The sequence below is a fragment of the Sinocyclocheilus grahami genome, unplaced genomic scaffold (assembly GCF_001515645.1).
Source record: "Sinocyclocheilus grahami isolate Dianchi unplaced genomic scaffold, SAMN03320097.WGS_v1.1 scaffold384.1, whole genome shotgun sequence".
NCBI lineage: Eukaryota > Metazoa > Chordata > Actinopteri > Cypriniformes > Cyprinidae > Sinocyclocheilus > Sinocyclocheilus grahami.
Window position 1 is genome coordinate 89,933 of NW_015505563.1, and position 14,820 is coordinate 104,752.

The window sequence follows — 14,820 nt, forward strand, 5'->3', positions numbered from 1 at the left end:
AGTGTTGCTCTGCTACTGTAATATGCATTGTCAGAATAATCCATCTGTGAGTTTTAATAATACCAAATGCAGATGTTTTACTTCGTTTGTACACTAACTAATTATGAAATATATTTTATATTATTTATAATACACTTTAATAAACAATATTACAGATCCTCACTATTGCCACTATTCGCATTTTGTCACATTTTCAGATATTTCACATTGACATAGAAAACCGATGTAGAGCATACACTGACATGAGTGCCAGTGCAAGACTTTTATTCTGAGACCATTTACAACTATATATGAAACAGTTTGCCCTAAAACAAAGTTAAAACATCTACCAAATAGTAACTAAAAGCTATCAACACTGCTTTTAACACATTCATCACATTTCCATTTCTGTACATATTTATTATAATTTTCACATCCATAAGACTGGGGTTTGCAGCAACCACACTAATATGGCTAATATAATGATTGAGCAAAGAACAGCGAGGTAAATGACAAGGACTATCCAGCGGCAACGATACATCCACTGCATAAGAGGGCGCCGTCTGCAGGTGGAGTCACAAACAAAACAAATGATCAGTATGGATTAATATTTCAATAGATAAAAGACTATGTGAAAAAGCAGCGTGCAAATGAATATTAAGTGTAACTTACAAGCTAATGACACATCTATCACAGTCTCTGAGGTAGCGCTCAGATTCCTTCAGCAAGGCATGACTGCGCTCCAGCGAAGCCTTCCTCCTCAGCTTTTGATGAGGTAACACTGGCAGTGAACTTGGGTGTCTGTTATTTTCATAATTATGAAATGGTTAATATACCACTATTTAACTGTAGCAGAGAAAATCTTAGCACTAAATCAAACTTTGTGGATTGTTTATGCCTGTAATGACACATTAAAGGTCCCTTTATTCCTGAAACTTTTTCTCCATGACTTTGAAAAACAATTTGCCCATGTTTAAGGTTACCTACTTTTTTACAAATGTGGGATCCAGCTCAAGACTCAGAGTCTGGTTGGGATGAATTTGGGCAGAGGATGTCTCCTCAGGAGCATCCACTGTGGCAGTGTGTGAGGTTAAAAGTTCTTGAGGTACTAACGTTACTTGCCTAAAGAAATGTGAGGCTTGGATGTAGTTATTAATCACACTTACACTGTAGTAAGTCAGCATAAAACATCATTCACAACCCATTTTATTCCAAAATGTTATGTATTCCCAAGTTTAAAAAAAGGGTATGAAACAAGAAAAAATTACAGGACATTAAAAATGTGTATAAAGTCAGTCAATAGTTTAAAATTTGATTTCACGTTGATAAAAATTCACTGTATATATTTTATAAACGACTTTATTGTGAATGGTACATCTGTGTATATCATTGGTTAAAAAAAAAATAAAGACTTGAATCAAGTCTCCAGCATATATATTTTTTTAATAATCTGTTTTCTCAGATGTACATCACTGACTACAGTGATGATGTATTTTTGCAGGCCAACCTGGAAGTTAGCATCACACTGGTTCCCTGGACAAAAACCCAATGGGATTTTTCCATTGGCTTTTGGATTATTGTAGAAAATAAGCTCAAATCAACAAAAGTTTACGATCCTTACACATTCTGTTCATCATTATAATATTCACAAATGAACACAACTTTTATTTATTTTGACGTAAATACAACTGGCAGAAGTAAAAAGCTAAATGTAGGCTATAAATTACCTACATAACTACTTAGCTGTCAACAACTCTTTCAGTCTTTATTTACTCTGAAAGTTTGCGTTAAAATAATTTGCGAGAATGCAATTATAAACACAATGAAGCTGTGAAAGTGGACTAGTGATTAGATGAGTTTACCAGTTGCGATATGATGGCATTTAACATCCCGACAACCTCTGCAGTCCCATTTAACCAGCTGTTAGCACCTTTTCAAAATAAATAAAAGCTTTAAATCTTTAAAATATTTAAGGTCATAGAATACGTGAAAATAACTTTAACTGGTCTTAACCACAGACCTTATTTGAAGCTTTTACCCAAAACCCAGTGAAAAAATTGACTTCAAACACTGACTTCAGGAGGATAGAACCGAAAGTGCTAAAATTCTAACTTGTTTCTAGGTTTTGGCCTGCAAAAATACATCATCCCTGAAGCTGTCTATACAGAAGAAAAGATCTGACACTACTTCTGTTACATCACAACTATAAATATACAGATGTATCCAAATTACCCTCTGCTCATTTGGCAGTCATCTGTGTGGTCTGGTTTCTTTGTGATTTCACAAATCTCATTGGTCACTGAAGATAATATAGCTTCTGACTCCTTTATTTTTTGCTTCTTCAAATGAAAAAGAAAAGAAAATTACAAGTGCACTTAAACTAAATTAAGATGAATGGTTGAGACTCAATGTGCACCAACCTGGATTTGCTTTGCAATGATGTTTGTACTGATTCTACGCCGTAACTGAGGCTGAGACAAAAGAATGAGACTGATGATACTCTTAACAAATCATATAATACACATCTGAACTATAAATTATTCATATATCTATCACTGTAAGCCGCTTTGGATAAAAGGGTCTGCTAAATGGAGTCAAGAGTCAATACCTTCTGTGAGTCTTTTTCAAGCTTTTCAATAGCGTCAGTTCCCACTGCAGTGACACAGATACATTATTTCAAAATGCTAGTGGACTTTAACATTGTGAAAGAACTGAATGGGTGTTTTCCTACCCCACTGCTCACAGACATGTCGCTCTCTGCTGCTTTTCTCCATCTGTTTCTTCATCTCCTCCAGTTCAACGCTATTCCTCTCATGACGGCGCTTCAGGTTCTCCACATGAGCAACCATCAGTTCCACTGCATGGTTCACTTTGGCCTCCTACACAGACACAGAACGGGATTGAACATATTAAAAGCCCATTGATTGAACCACCAATCAAATGGGACCTACTATAATGTTCTCTGGCTTTGCTACCAGAGTAAAATCTAGTATGGACCGATACCTGATGCACAGCCCCAAGAACCTCTGCTGTGTTGGAGATTCGTCCGATGGTGCCCCTGATAATGTTAAGACACAACTCAAGACGCTGGAGAAGCCCGGCACGTTTGATATCTAAACACATTCCCTTGAGCGTCTAGTGGCAAAAATACAATTCTATAATTGGCATAGGCTAAATCCAAAAAAGCAATGATTCACAAAAGCTATTCTCAGACTGTAGTCGTCATACCTCAAGCACTTCCATGCCTCTTTCCACTTCCAGTTTGAGGTTGTCCTCAGCATTGTCTCGAGCATGTTCCTCTGTCTCCAACCTCTGACACAGCGTGTACTGGTCACAGCGAAAGGCCAGAGACAGCTGAGAGAAAGCAGCCTGTGCAGGGGGTTTGTAAGGTAATGAAAAACTAAATTAAACTAAAAAATATTTAGATAAAAAAAGAATCTACATGGAACAGAATTAGAAAGGTATGCCACACTTTAAAGAGAGCTGATATTCTTCAAAACCATCACTTCACAATGTCCATTTATGTATGTATCTATGTATCTCTCTATTTAAATCAAACAGGACTGACCTCCAATTCCTCCTCTGTCATGTCAACACTATGATGGCATGAAATAACCAACAATACAGATGGAGTGAAATAACAGACCTTTGGTCACAGCGAAAGGCCAGAGACAGCTGAGAGAAAGCAGCCTGTGCAGGGGGTTTGTAAGGTAATGAAAAACTAAATTAAACTAAAAAATATTTAGATAAAAAAAGAATCTACATGGAACAGAATTAGAAAGGTATGCCACACTTTAAAGAGAGCTGATATTCTTCAAAACCATCACTTCACAATGTCCATTTATGTATGTATCTCTCTATTTAAATCAAACAGGACTGACCTCCAATTCCTCCTCTGTCATGTCAACACTATGATGGCATGAAATAACCAACAATACAGATGGAGTGAAATAACAGACATTAAAAAGAAGAGATTATTTATTTTTTTTACATAGTTTTTGCACTTGTCTTGGCATTCACTGTGGACAGCAAAGACAGAATTTCATTGTACAGGGAAACCTGTTTTCATCACTGTGCACATGACAATAAATGCTTTGAATATTGAATTATAGGAATGCATGTCCACAAAAATCTGGATAACTAAATAAATGGCTGATATAAAGCTAGCCATAGTAAAAGCTAGCTTTTGTTTATATCTGAATATATCACCTGTTTGGACCCAGCCTCACCATAACAGATGGCTCTTCTAAGGCAGTTTGGTCCTCGTGTCTAGACCCTTCAGAAGAGAAAAAAGTGTCACAAACTTTTTTAATTTACCCTGTATAGCATGAATGCATGGTGGGTAAATAGTTTTGGCATTACCTTCCTCAGAGTCATTCTCGCTGTTCTCTGTCTGGTTGTTGGTCAGGACTTGCTGGTCTTCACAAGCCTAATCAGACGTTATATTGTATACTGTAGTACATAATACTATAAATATATAGTACTGATTGGATTAGATTACTATTTTACCTCAAAAATAAAGCTAATGAAAATGTTGAAAATATTTATATTTCGTTCATCTCGATAATTCCAAGTTGCAAAATAATTAAGAACCGAGATATTAGTCTAAAAAAAAATATCGACTGTAAAAGCTTACTGAAGTATATCCTTATTTCCCCAGCAACATTAAATGCTTAACATTTAACGTTTTAAACATTAAAACACGCTTTCTACACAAAGTTAGGAATTCTGCCAACATATTCTTGTAGTCTATGAACAAAAGCCCTCAACACTTAAATTCAATCCAATCTCATTAACCGTCGTTCCGATATTCAGATTTCCCGCTTCTGCTGTGTAACGTCCACAAAGTATAATCAAAGAAAGATTGAACTTGCGCTTGCTTACCATGACATTTGCTGATTTCTTGCTCTCCACTATGTATCTCTCTATTTAAATCAAACAGGACTGACCTCCAATTCCTCCTCTGTCATGTCAACACTATGATGGCATGAAATAACCAACAATACAGATGGAGTGAAATAACAGACCTTTTTTTTTTTACATAGTTTTTGCACTTGTCTTGGCATTCACTGTGGACAGCAAAGACAGAATTTCATTGTACAGGGAAACCTGTTTTCATCACTGTGCACATGACAATAAATGCTTTGAATATTGAATTATAGGAATGCATGTCCACAAAAATCTGGATAACTAAATAAATGGCTGATATAAAGCTAGCCATAGTAAAAGCTAGCTTTTGTTTATATCTGAATATATCACCTGTTTGGACCCAGCCTCACCATAACAGATGGCTCTTCTAAGGCAGTTTGGTCCTCGTGTCTAGACCCTTCAGAAGAGAAAAAAGTGTCACAAACTTTTTTAATTTACCCTGTATAGCATGAATGCATGGTGGGTAAATAGTTTTGGCATTACCTTCCTCAGAGTCATTCTCGCTGTTCTCTGTCTGGTTGTTGGTCAGGACTTGCTGGTCTTCACAAGCCTAATCAGACGTTATATTGTATACTGTAGTACATAATACTATAAATATATAGTACTGATTGGATTAGATTACTATTTTACCTCAAAAATAAAGCTAATGAAAATGTTGAAAATATTTATATTTCGTTCATCTCGATAATTCCAAGTTGCAAAATAATTAAGAACCGAGATATTAGTCTAAAAAAAATATCGACTGTAAAAGCTTACTGAAGTATATCCTTATTTCCCCAGCAACATTAAATGCTCAACATTTAACGTTTTAAACATTAAAACACGCTTTCTACACAAAGTTAGGAATTCTGCCAACATATTCTTGTAGTCTATGAACAAAAGCCCTCAACACTTAAATTCAATCCAATCTCATTAACCGTCGTTCCGATATTCAGATTTCCCGCTTCTGCTGTGTAACGTCCACAAAGTATAATCAAAGAAAGATTGAACTTGCGCTTGCTTACCATGACATTTGCTGATTTCTTGCTCTCCACCTCTCTTCCTGCTCCTAACAGACTCCTAATCTCATTAAAAGATAGAGTGAAGAAAACTGGCAGACTAATGACACCGTTTTAGACGGGTCATGGCTGCCACAGACACTGGTGACTGACAATACCAGAAATGAGAGAAAAAACAAAGCTAGAAACACAACAGCAAAATGTATTTAGCTTGGTGTGCATACTACAAAACACCATGAAGGTGGGCCATCTTGCAAAAATGGTCTTTAATGTTGTAGCCAATTTAAAATAAAATTCTTAATGCACATGAAGCAGTTTCACATCAAGCTTTTTCTAAGAACTACATGCCATTATACAGCTTCCTTGTGGTGTATAAATTGTGATGTAAACATTTGAAAATCTTCAAATAAATTTGTGCAATTTTTACACCGATCAAACGAGCATATTTAGCATTTATTTGAAAGGACATTAGGAAAGACACAAAAACATGAGATTTGGATCAACTCCACATTTATTGTAGAAAATTGAGGAACAGTCTCTAATAGAGGCGCTGTGGCTTTCCCATGGTGCTCTTGATGTAGAGCGCTCTCACGTTCTGCCAGTTCTTCTTCAGCAGAGACACCAGGAAGTTCACAGCCAGGTGGATGTTGTAGACCAGCTCTTCCTCAGTCATCCTGACGTGACCAACAGCCACAGCCAGACACAGAACCTGAACATGACAGAGATGACCATTACTGACTTAAGTAATACAAATTCAGGAGTTAAAAAAAGTTTTTTTTGTTTGAAAGAAGTCTCTTATGCTCAACGCTGCATTTACTTGAACAAAAACACAGTAGAGACAGTAACATTGGGATATTGTATTAAAATACAACAAAGTAAAAAAAGCATTTTCTACTTTTTAAAAAATGTAATTTATTCCTGTGATAAAGCTGAATTTGCAGCAGCCATTACTAATTTACATATGTTTGTGGAAACGGTCATACATTGTCAGAATTCATTAGCAATTAAAAAAAAATAAACTAATTCAGCATTTCTTTAGAATAGAAATCTTTTGTAACCATATAAATGTCTATACTGTCACTTTTGATCAATTTAATGTCCAAAGCACTCTTTATTAAAAACATACCTTCTTCATCTGGAATTTGATGGTGGATTTCACTTCATCCACCTTGGTGGCCAGGTTCTCGTTATGGGTGAGCAGAGAGGGGAACTTTCCTGCCTTGTTGAGGCCAGGTCCCAGGATACGAGGAATCTGCTTGATCAGAGACTCAGAAGCCAGGAAAGCATCGTACTTCTTTGCTAAAAAGAGAACCAGCAAGATGCATCAATACATAGACTCAATCCAGAACAAACTATAGCACTGAACACATACATGTCTTATCGCTAATGTTCTCCCAAAAAGGAAACTCACCCAGCTTCTTGACCAGTTTCTTGTTCTTGTTGAGCTTTTTAAGAGCCTCGATGTCCATGTGTGGAAGCTCAGCGGACTTGGCTTCATCACAATGCTGCTGGTCACCAAGGATGCACACGGAGAACTTGGGACGTGGGGTGGTCTTCAGCCTGTGAGGGGCGACGGAAAAGACTGACTGACAAACATGTCAGACCCCTTTTGACCCACTTGAGGCAGAACAGAGGAGTCTTACCCATACCACCTCAGCTGGAATCAGGTGTTGATAGCACAGGCATATAATAAAATGGTCGGCTTAGGTATGACAGCATGAACGCCGTCACCTATAGCCTCCCCTCATGTTTTAAGACCCAGGGTAGGGGTCCGCCTGCGTCACCAAGCCAGAGAATGGGTGGTTCAGACAGACTACCCGAGGCTGTTCTACACTGCCTGCCTTTAACCTGCCTGCTCAAGCAATTTAATCCAAAGAATAACTACCTCATGTCAAGATATCCAGATATTTATTCAGGCAAAGCAAAGGGCAGGCAGACAGAAGACTGGGTGATACAGTAAAGGGCCGAACCTGACAGTGCCTGAGAAACGCTTGTCCTTCTGGGGATCGTAGTTCTTCAAGCTGATCTGCAGCTCCACAGACTCAAGAAACCTTAAAAATAAGAGTCAAAATAAATACCTTGTATACAAGTAGCCGTTACATAATGAGGGTAAACACTTACAGTTAACAAAAATATATCTGATATTTAAGCATAGGCTTTATCTTTATCAAGCAGTAAAACATTTATTAATTTAATAAATAGCCATTTAATTACTAGCAAGTAACACAATAACTAGTTTGTGCTGACCAGAAATTATCAGTAAGTACTGGTAATTTAAAAATGATAAATAAATAAATGTCTGCCAATGAACACAATGACCAGACTCTTACTTTCTCTTCTTAAGACGGGAACCAGCCTGGACCTCCCGAACAGCCTCGTACAAAGTGTCTCTTGAGACCTTGCTGTTAAAAAAAATAAATTTACAAAAAATTATTAATTCCATGACTAGTTTGTTCCATACGTCGTTTAAACTGACCGGTGAATGTACACTATAAAACACGCCTCCAAACTCCGTTTCACAAGCCTCAATATATCTATATTACTTAAGTTAGATATTAATAATAACCGTCAGAACAATTATAATTTCAGATGAAGTTCAATATTTGTCTGATTAAACCGGATTGCATTCCAGATGATCCGGTGCGCTGCGCGGTAGCACTGAAGAGCTGCTCGAGTTTGTCAAGGAAAACAAATCTCAAGCTCTCCGACTGACATTGCTTGATGATATATTTGCTTATATAGCTATTCAATGGTGAAATGAAACGTTATAAAGGATTAAATACTTTATATATGAAAATTTCTCACGTGCCTCATTTTGCCGTGGTGCCTTTCCTTTCACACGGAGCTCGAAAAAGGAAGAATGAAGGGAAGTTGCGTCGAATATATGCGTCTGAGTGTGAAAAACGGACTTCCGGAGCCGCCATGATTGTTGTGGCCACAGAAATATGTAACCATGTGTTCCACAAACTTTTTCTTTTAATGTGTCAAAAAAGTGTGTGCGCCATGCACAATTACATTACATTTGATATATTTCTAATAAATCACAACAATTAATCTTAAAGCATTCAAATGTGTCCAGGACATAACATTTAAATAATACGAATCCAGATAGTTTAATTGAAACTATTACGTTTAATAACTTTTCATTAACTGTTCCCTCCTGGTGGAATGACCTGCCCAAATCAATCCGAGCAGCTGAGTCCTTAACCATCTTCAAGAAACGACTAAAAACACATCTCTTCCACCTTTATTTGACCTTCTAACTCTAGCACTCTCTATTCTATTTTAATTCTACTTTATCTATATTTAACTTCTTTGTGTGTGTGTGTGTGTGTATATATAATATATCTATGGGTGTGTATATATATATATATATATATATGTGTGTGTGTGTGTGTATATATATATATATATATGTGTGTATGTATATATACCACTTGATTGGCTCTATGACTCTCTCTCCTCTTCACCTGTTGCTGGTGTGTGGTGAGCGCACTGGCGCTGTTGTCCTGTGGCTGCCGTCGCATCATCCAAGTGGATGCTGCACACTGGTGGTGGGTGAGGAGAGACCCCCTACTGTGTTAGGCTAACCGAGACTTGTCATTTGCACTTATATAGTGTTGTCCTCATTTGTAAGTCGCTTTGGATAAAAGCGTCTGCTAAATGACTAAATAAAATAAATAAATAAAAAATAAAAGGGGTTAAAGCAAAAAAATTAAAATCCTGAGCCTGAACTTTTTTCCGGGGGGCGGGGCATGCAATGACTATGGCAACTTTAACATTTGAAAGGATACTATGGCAAAGTTATTGCTTTCTTTATTCAAACTGATTTTTTTTTAAATAAATACTGGTTGACCTGAAGAATGAAAACTATATCATACACTTGGAAAATTATGAGCTATATCACCGCTTATCAACACTAGGGGTGTGACAATATACACTTAGCTCACGAGACGAGACAAAACTTCAAGACGATATTTCAATACTATTTTTACCAAATTTTCAATGACAAAATATTTGTCTTTTAATTACAAAAAGTAAAACAATGCAGTTGTATTTTGAAATATTTTAACTAATCTAGGGCTGTAACTAATGATTATTTTGGTAATCAAGTAATCTACTGATTATTTTGACAATTGAGTAATGATATTTGTTAGTAACAAACAGACCTAAGTGAAAACCAGGCTTTAGTATGATTATTTAAATATAAACTAACGATGAGGCAATAATAATTGGCTCAGATAAAATATCAAAACCAAGTAATCACATGGGTTTATTGAACAACACTGTTAAAATACATAATGTAATATGCCTATACATAATATGAACATAACCAACCTAATATGTATTAAAACAAATACCTGCAAAGGGCGCCAACGGCCTAGTGACGTTTCACTTTACAGTGTGATTGATTAAATCCATTACATTTTCATATTTGGCCACATGCAAACTTAGAAACGTTTTTTTGAAATCCTGATGTACAATAAATGGCATATTTAGAAATAGGTTGATGTATTCTCCTGTGTTGGCAAAGGTTTATAAATGATTTAGTTAGAAAAATAGTGAGATAATGAACAGTTTTCCCAGATGAACGTTAAGCAATTCAAATTCACAGCATTCAGAGGAAGACTTTAGCCCCTTTCACGCATACAGTCTTTACTGGCAAATTTCCATAAGTTACCATTAAGAGATAGAGATCATGTGAACAGGACCTTTTCAAAAATCCAGGTAAATTTGTTCTGGCAATAATATCGTTCTTCTCGTGTCGCGCTTCTCCATTCATCAGGGCTGCACTCTGCAATTGAATAGTATTATGCGCGTCTCATGTTTATAAATGCAAAAAAATCTGATTGGCTAGTAATGTTAGCTTGGTTGAGAGTGAAAGTTGTGCTCGTCTCATACCATTGGTAGGCGAACTCAAGTTTTTTTTAAACCTATGATTATTATTATTACCCCCCTCGTTGAAATCGCTACCAGATTGCCTAATCCTAACCCCTCCCCCACACCTAACCCTAAACCTACCAGTACTAGGGGGGTAATAATCTGGTGGGGGTCAGAATTCGGCACAACACCGGCATGGTGCTGGAGAACTTTAAGCCCTGTTGATATGAAGAGTTATCCAATTCAATATATATATATATTTTATCTCAATACAACTATACAATACAAATAAGTTTTATTACATTTACAAAATATATAAACTTTTTACAATCAGAATGATTGAAACTCATTGCATTTAAAACGGGCATAATATGATTCAAAGGGAAATCCGTTTTAATGCAGCCTGCAATGATTTCTTGAGGAAGGTTTCATTGAAAGACAGGCAACTGGAAAGTGTGTGGTGGCATGCAGGATTCACCTAAAAGCAAAAAACAAAAAACGTATTAATCAGCAGTTTTATGCTAGCTTTAAAAAACGCTTTAACATCTAGATATTTATTATTGTGATTTTTATTGGTTGCATATGGAGCATAATTAGTTGTCATAGTAGTCTAGATGCTGAGAGGATCATAAAATTATACCTAATATTGTGGTTGAAGGTTTTGTTGAGATGTTTTTTTGAAACTTTCTGAATGAGTTATTTCCAGTCATTACATTTATACTCACATGTGACTGATACTTGGTCAAGACGCTCAGCAACATCTTGGCAAACTTCATAGATTTGCTGAAATGTGGAGACTGGCTGCAAAGCTGATCAGTGAAGAGAGAGAAATCCTCCTCTCTCAGCTCAAGCTGTGAGCATAACAACAGAAACTATTAACCATTAACATAGGACTAAAAGACCCTTAAAGATTTCAAAACAGCTTTCTGAAGTACCTTTGAATCCAGCAGTGCATGTATGACTGATAACACTCCCTCATCCCAGGACACTCCAAGTATTGTTCTAAGATTTAGAAGTAGATTTCTGTGATCAGCTAAACTGATTACTCAAGCATAATATATTCCAGAAATGACCAAGACCTATTTCTTTCTGAAAGCTGAATTGTGATCTTCAGACTAACCGAAATACAAGAAGCCTGTGATGTGGCTCAAGGCAGTCCACAACCAGTCTACAGAGTACCTCTGCCTGGGCGCTTCCTAAAGAAAAATAGAGTTAGTATTTACTGAAAAGATGCCTGAAATTAAGTATATAACAAATAATAATGGTAAATATAATCTTGCTAATTAATCCAGGTGAAACAAACATACTCATACCAGTTTGACCCTTCCGTAAAACTGGCTCTATCAGAGCCTGGCAGGTCGGCCTGGGGTAACGAGTGCAAAGAGACATTGCTGCTGTTACCAAACAACGAGAGGCAGGTTCTGCAAGGGACAGAATCTAAGGCAGAGAAATGTATATATATATATATATATATATATATATATATATATATAAGTGCGATTACACTTATATAAAAAAACAACACTTAAAAGCTGTATTTAAAGCATAATACTTACAAATTCAATTAAAAACAAACCATAAAAGGAACCAACCACGTATACGCACTACAGTTCAAAAGTTTCAGGTTGGTACGATTTTTTATGTTTTTACAAAAACTCTATTAAGCTCACTAAGGTTGCATATATTTGATAATAAATATAGTAAAGATGGTAACATTGTGAAATATTATTGCAATTTAATGTGACTGTTTTCTATTTTATATATGATTTTTTCCTTTGATGACATTCAGCAGCCTTTACTCCAATCTTTAGTGTCACATGATCTTTCAGAAATCATTCTAATATGCTGATCTGGAGCTCAAGAAACATTTCTTACTATTATCAATGATGAAAAAAGTTGTGCTGCTTTATAGTTTTTGTGAAAACCATGATCCATTTTTTCAAGATTTTTTTTAATTAATAGAACATTCAAGTTTTTCTTACTGTCACTTTTGATTAATTTAATGCTGAATAAAAGTAATTTAATTTCTTTAAAAAAAATCTTACCGATCCCAAACTTTTAAACTTTAATATATGTATGCAATTGACCCCCCCCCCCCACACACACACAAAAATATATTTAATTTAATAACATAAACACAGTTTTTCCCCCATGTTGTCTGATATGACTAAAATCTTTTTAAGAAGGTAACCTGTGACAAATGTGAAGTTTGTGAATATACTAACTTTTGGCAGCAGAAGGTGTGTGATCACAGCAGAAGCAGTGCTGTGACTGAGGTCTGGCGATAGATCCAACAGGCAGCTACAGAACTGAGGTAAGCTCTGTTCAGATGCTTCAGACAAACACAGCATCGAACACAATACCTCCACCTGTGATCAGAAACAACAAATCCATACTAATGGAAACATTTCTGGAGTAATGAATCCAAACAGCAATTCATTTTCAAAGCAAACCCACAAACCTCATCGGGGTCACATTCATGAAATACTTTCAGAGCAGACACAGAGCTCTCATCCCACTGTGAAGGAAAAATATGTAAAAAATTATACACATTAAAAAGATAAAAGCAATTACATTTGCATAATAAAGCAGATTTCTTACTGCTGACTCTGTATCTAGTAATTCTTTGATCACAGGAACAGCAGCCTAAAAAGGGAATGTTAAAATGTTAGAAATGTATTTATCTGAAGGTTAATACATGAAGAGATTTTAATAACCTATCTGTCTATGAACTTTTAACGGTCAAATTATGTAAAATAGGCTATTTGTGAGAATGAAAATCAGTTTAACTGCATTGAATTCCACTGTACCTTCATGTGGTCCGGCAGATTTTTTGAAGACCCCAACACATCAGAGCGAGCCTGTGATACAGAAGCAGCACTCTGTTGCAGCTGTGACATTCTCATTTTAGGATCCTCTTCTTCAGTCAACCTCTCTTCTTCTTCACTTGGACAGAAATCCATCTTTACCCTTTTACTTTGGTGATCTTCTTGGGCATCTCCATCATGATCCATGCTGTTACTTTTCCTCTTTTTCTGAGATAAAACTGGCATGTTGGTCTCTTTATCCTCTGCTTCAAGAGCCTCAAAACAATAAGCCCATTTTCCTTTTGCATTAGCATTCCTGAATCTCTCACAGAGACTCTTTAGTTTCCCTGTACCGTCTGAGGTGAGGAGGGTTCCTTTCCTAGTGCCCTCAATATCTCTTTGGAGCTGCTTGATTAAGGTACAGGTCCACTGATTTTCCACGTCATCCTGAGTCAGACACTGAAGCAGGTGGAGAACATGGTCTTTGGGCAGTCCAGGGTGAATCAGATGTAGAAAACACAGCAGATTTCGCTTAAAGCCTTCAGAAAACAGGCACACCAAAGGCTTACTGTAAAACAAAAAAGAAGAATTACTCATACAAACGATTTCAGTATTATTTAGCAATGGACAGATCTTTAACGCTTAAAAGGCAAGGAACATATCAATGAATGTTTTTCTATTTTCCAACACAAGAGGACTCATTCAAAATTACTTTTGAATTCAAAATATTGGTGCTATTTACCATTTTACTCTTTAAAATATGATTGCATAATCAACTGTTTTGTTAATTAGTGAAAAGGAATATATATATATATATCTACAGGTGCATCTCAATAAATTAGAATGTCATGGAATAATTTATTTATTTCAGTAATTCAACTCAAATTGTGAAACTCGTGTATTAAATAAATTCAATGCACACAGACTGAAGTAGTTTAAGTCTTTGGTTCTTTTAATTGTGATGATTTTGGCTCACATTTAACAAAAACCCACCAATTCACTATCTCAACAAATTAGAATACTTCATAAGACCAATAAAAAAACATTTTTAGTGAATTGTTGGCCTTCTGGAAAGTATGTTCATTTACTGTACATGTACTCAATACTTGGTTGGGCCTCCTTTTGCATGAATTACTGCATCAGTGCGGCGTGGCATGGAGGTGATCAGCCTGTGGCACTGCTGAGGTGGTATGGAAGCCCAGGTTGCTTTGATAGCGACCTTCAGC

The 14,820-nt window shown here is 36.2% G+C and overlaps 3 protein-coding genes and 1 long non-coding RNA gene across 4 annotated transcripts in view; all 4 read right to left on the reverse strand.

Moving 5' to 3' along the window:
- Positions 1-174: 174 nt before the first annotated feature.
- LOC107549949 (lymphoid-restricted membrane protein) lies at positions 175-5,948 on the reverse strand. Its single transcript, XM_016231130.1, has 13 exons — positions 5,913-5,948; positions 5,392-5,458; positions 5,239-5,305; positions 4,929-4,956; positions 3,208-3,348; positions 2,983-3,114; positions 2,711-2,858; positions 2,588-2,631; positions 2,400-2,450; positions 2,212-2,318; positions 967-1,101; positions 652-780; positions 175-542 (listed from the first exon to the last, which is right to left on the reverse strand). The coding sequence occupies exons 1-13, from the start codon at positions 5,913-5,915 to the stop codon at positions 410-412; spliced, it is 1,185 nt and encodes a 394-aa protein (XP_016086616.1). The 5' UTR covers positions 5,916-5,948; the 3' UTR covers positions 175-409.
- Positions 3,859-4,424, reverse strand: LOC107549950 (uncharacterized). The gene is made up of 3 exons (XR_001604612.1): positions 4,342-4,424; positions 4,189-4,255; positions 3,859-3,888 (listed from the first exon to the last, which is right to left on the reverse strand). It is a non-coding gene; the product is annotated as an uncharacterized lncRNA (long non-coding RNA).
- Positions 5,949-6,394: 446 nt separating the features above from the next.
- rpl10a (ribosomal protein L10a) lies at positions 6,395-8,808 on the reverse strand. The gene is made up of 6 exons (XM_016231156.1): positions 8,716-8,808; positions 8,237-8,308; positions 7,877-7,957; positions 7,318-7,466; positions 7,033-7,205; positions 6,395-6,615 (listed from the first exon to the last, which is right to left on the reverse strand). The coding sequence occupies exons 1-6, from the start codon at positions 8,718-8,720 to the stop codon at positions 6,445-6,447; spliced, it is 651 nt and encodes a 216-aa protein (XP_016086642.1). The 5' UTR covers positions 8,721-8,808; the 3' UTR covers positions 6,395-6,444.
- Positions 8,809-11,115: 2,307 nt separating this feature from the next.
- Positions 11,116-14,820, reverse strand: part of fance (FA complementation group E) — a 9,904-nt gene continuing 6,199 nt past the window's right edge. The window contains exons 2-10 of the mRNA XM_016231157.1: positions 13,598-14,162; positions 13,389-13,433; positions 13,249-13,305; positions 13,013-13,156; positions 12,101-12,224; positions 11,908-11,983; positions 11,723-11,789; positions 11,513-11,638; positions 11,116-11,265 (exon numbers count right to left, since the gene is read on the reverse strand). Coding sequence (XP_016086643.1) covers positions 11,164-11,265; positions 11,513-11,638; positions 11,723-11,789; positions 11,908-11,983; positions 12,101-12,224; positions 13,013-13,156; positions 13,249-13,305; positions 13,389-13,433; positions 13,598-14,162 — 1,306 coding nt within the window. The 3' untranslated portion in view covers positions 11,116-11,163. The remainder of the gene's footprint in view (positions 11,266-11,512; positions 11,639-11,722; positions 11,790-11,907; positions 11,984-12,100; positions 12,225-13,012; positions 13,157-13,248; positions 13,306-13,388; positions 13,434-13,597; positions 14,163-14,820) is intronic.

Bases quoted from the DNA above. Each gene is read 5' to 3' on its own strand.
- rpl10a (XM_016231156.1), bottom strand. The intron at 7,958-8,236 runs GTAAGAGTCTGG...CTTATTTTTAAG, and splicing joins TCCCGTCTTAAGAAGAGAAA to GTTTCTTGAGTCTGTGGAGC. The intron at 7,467-7,876 runs GTTCGGCCCTTT...CGCCCCTCACAG, and splicing joins CGTTTCTCAGGCACTGTCAG to GCTGAAGACCACCCCACGTC.
- LOC107549949 (XM_016231130.1), bottom strand. The intron at 2,319-2,399 runs GTTGGTGCACAT...TTTCATTTGAAG, and splicing joins TCATTGCAAAGCAAATCCAG to AAGCAAAAAATAAAGGAGTC. The intron at 781-966 runs GTAGGTAACCTT...TGAAAATAACAG, and splicing joins GATCCCACATTTGTAAAAAA to ACACCCAAGTTCACTGCCAG.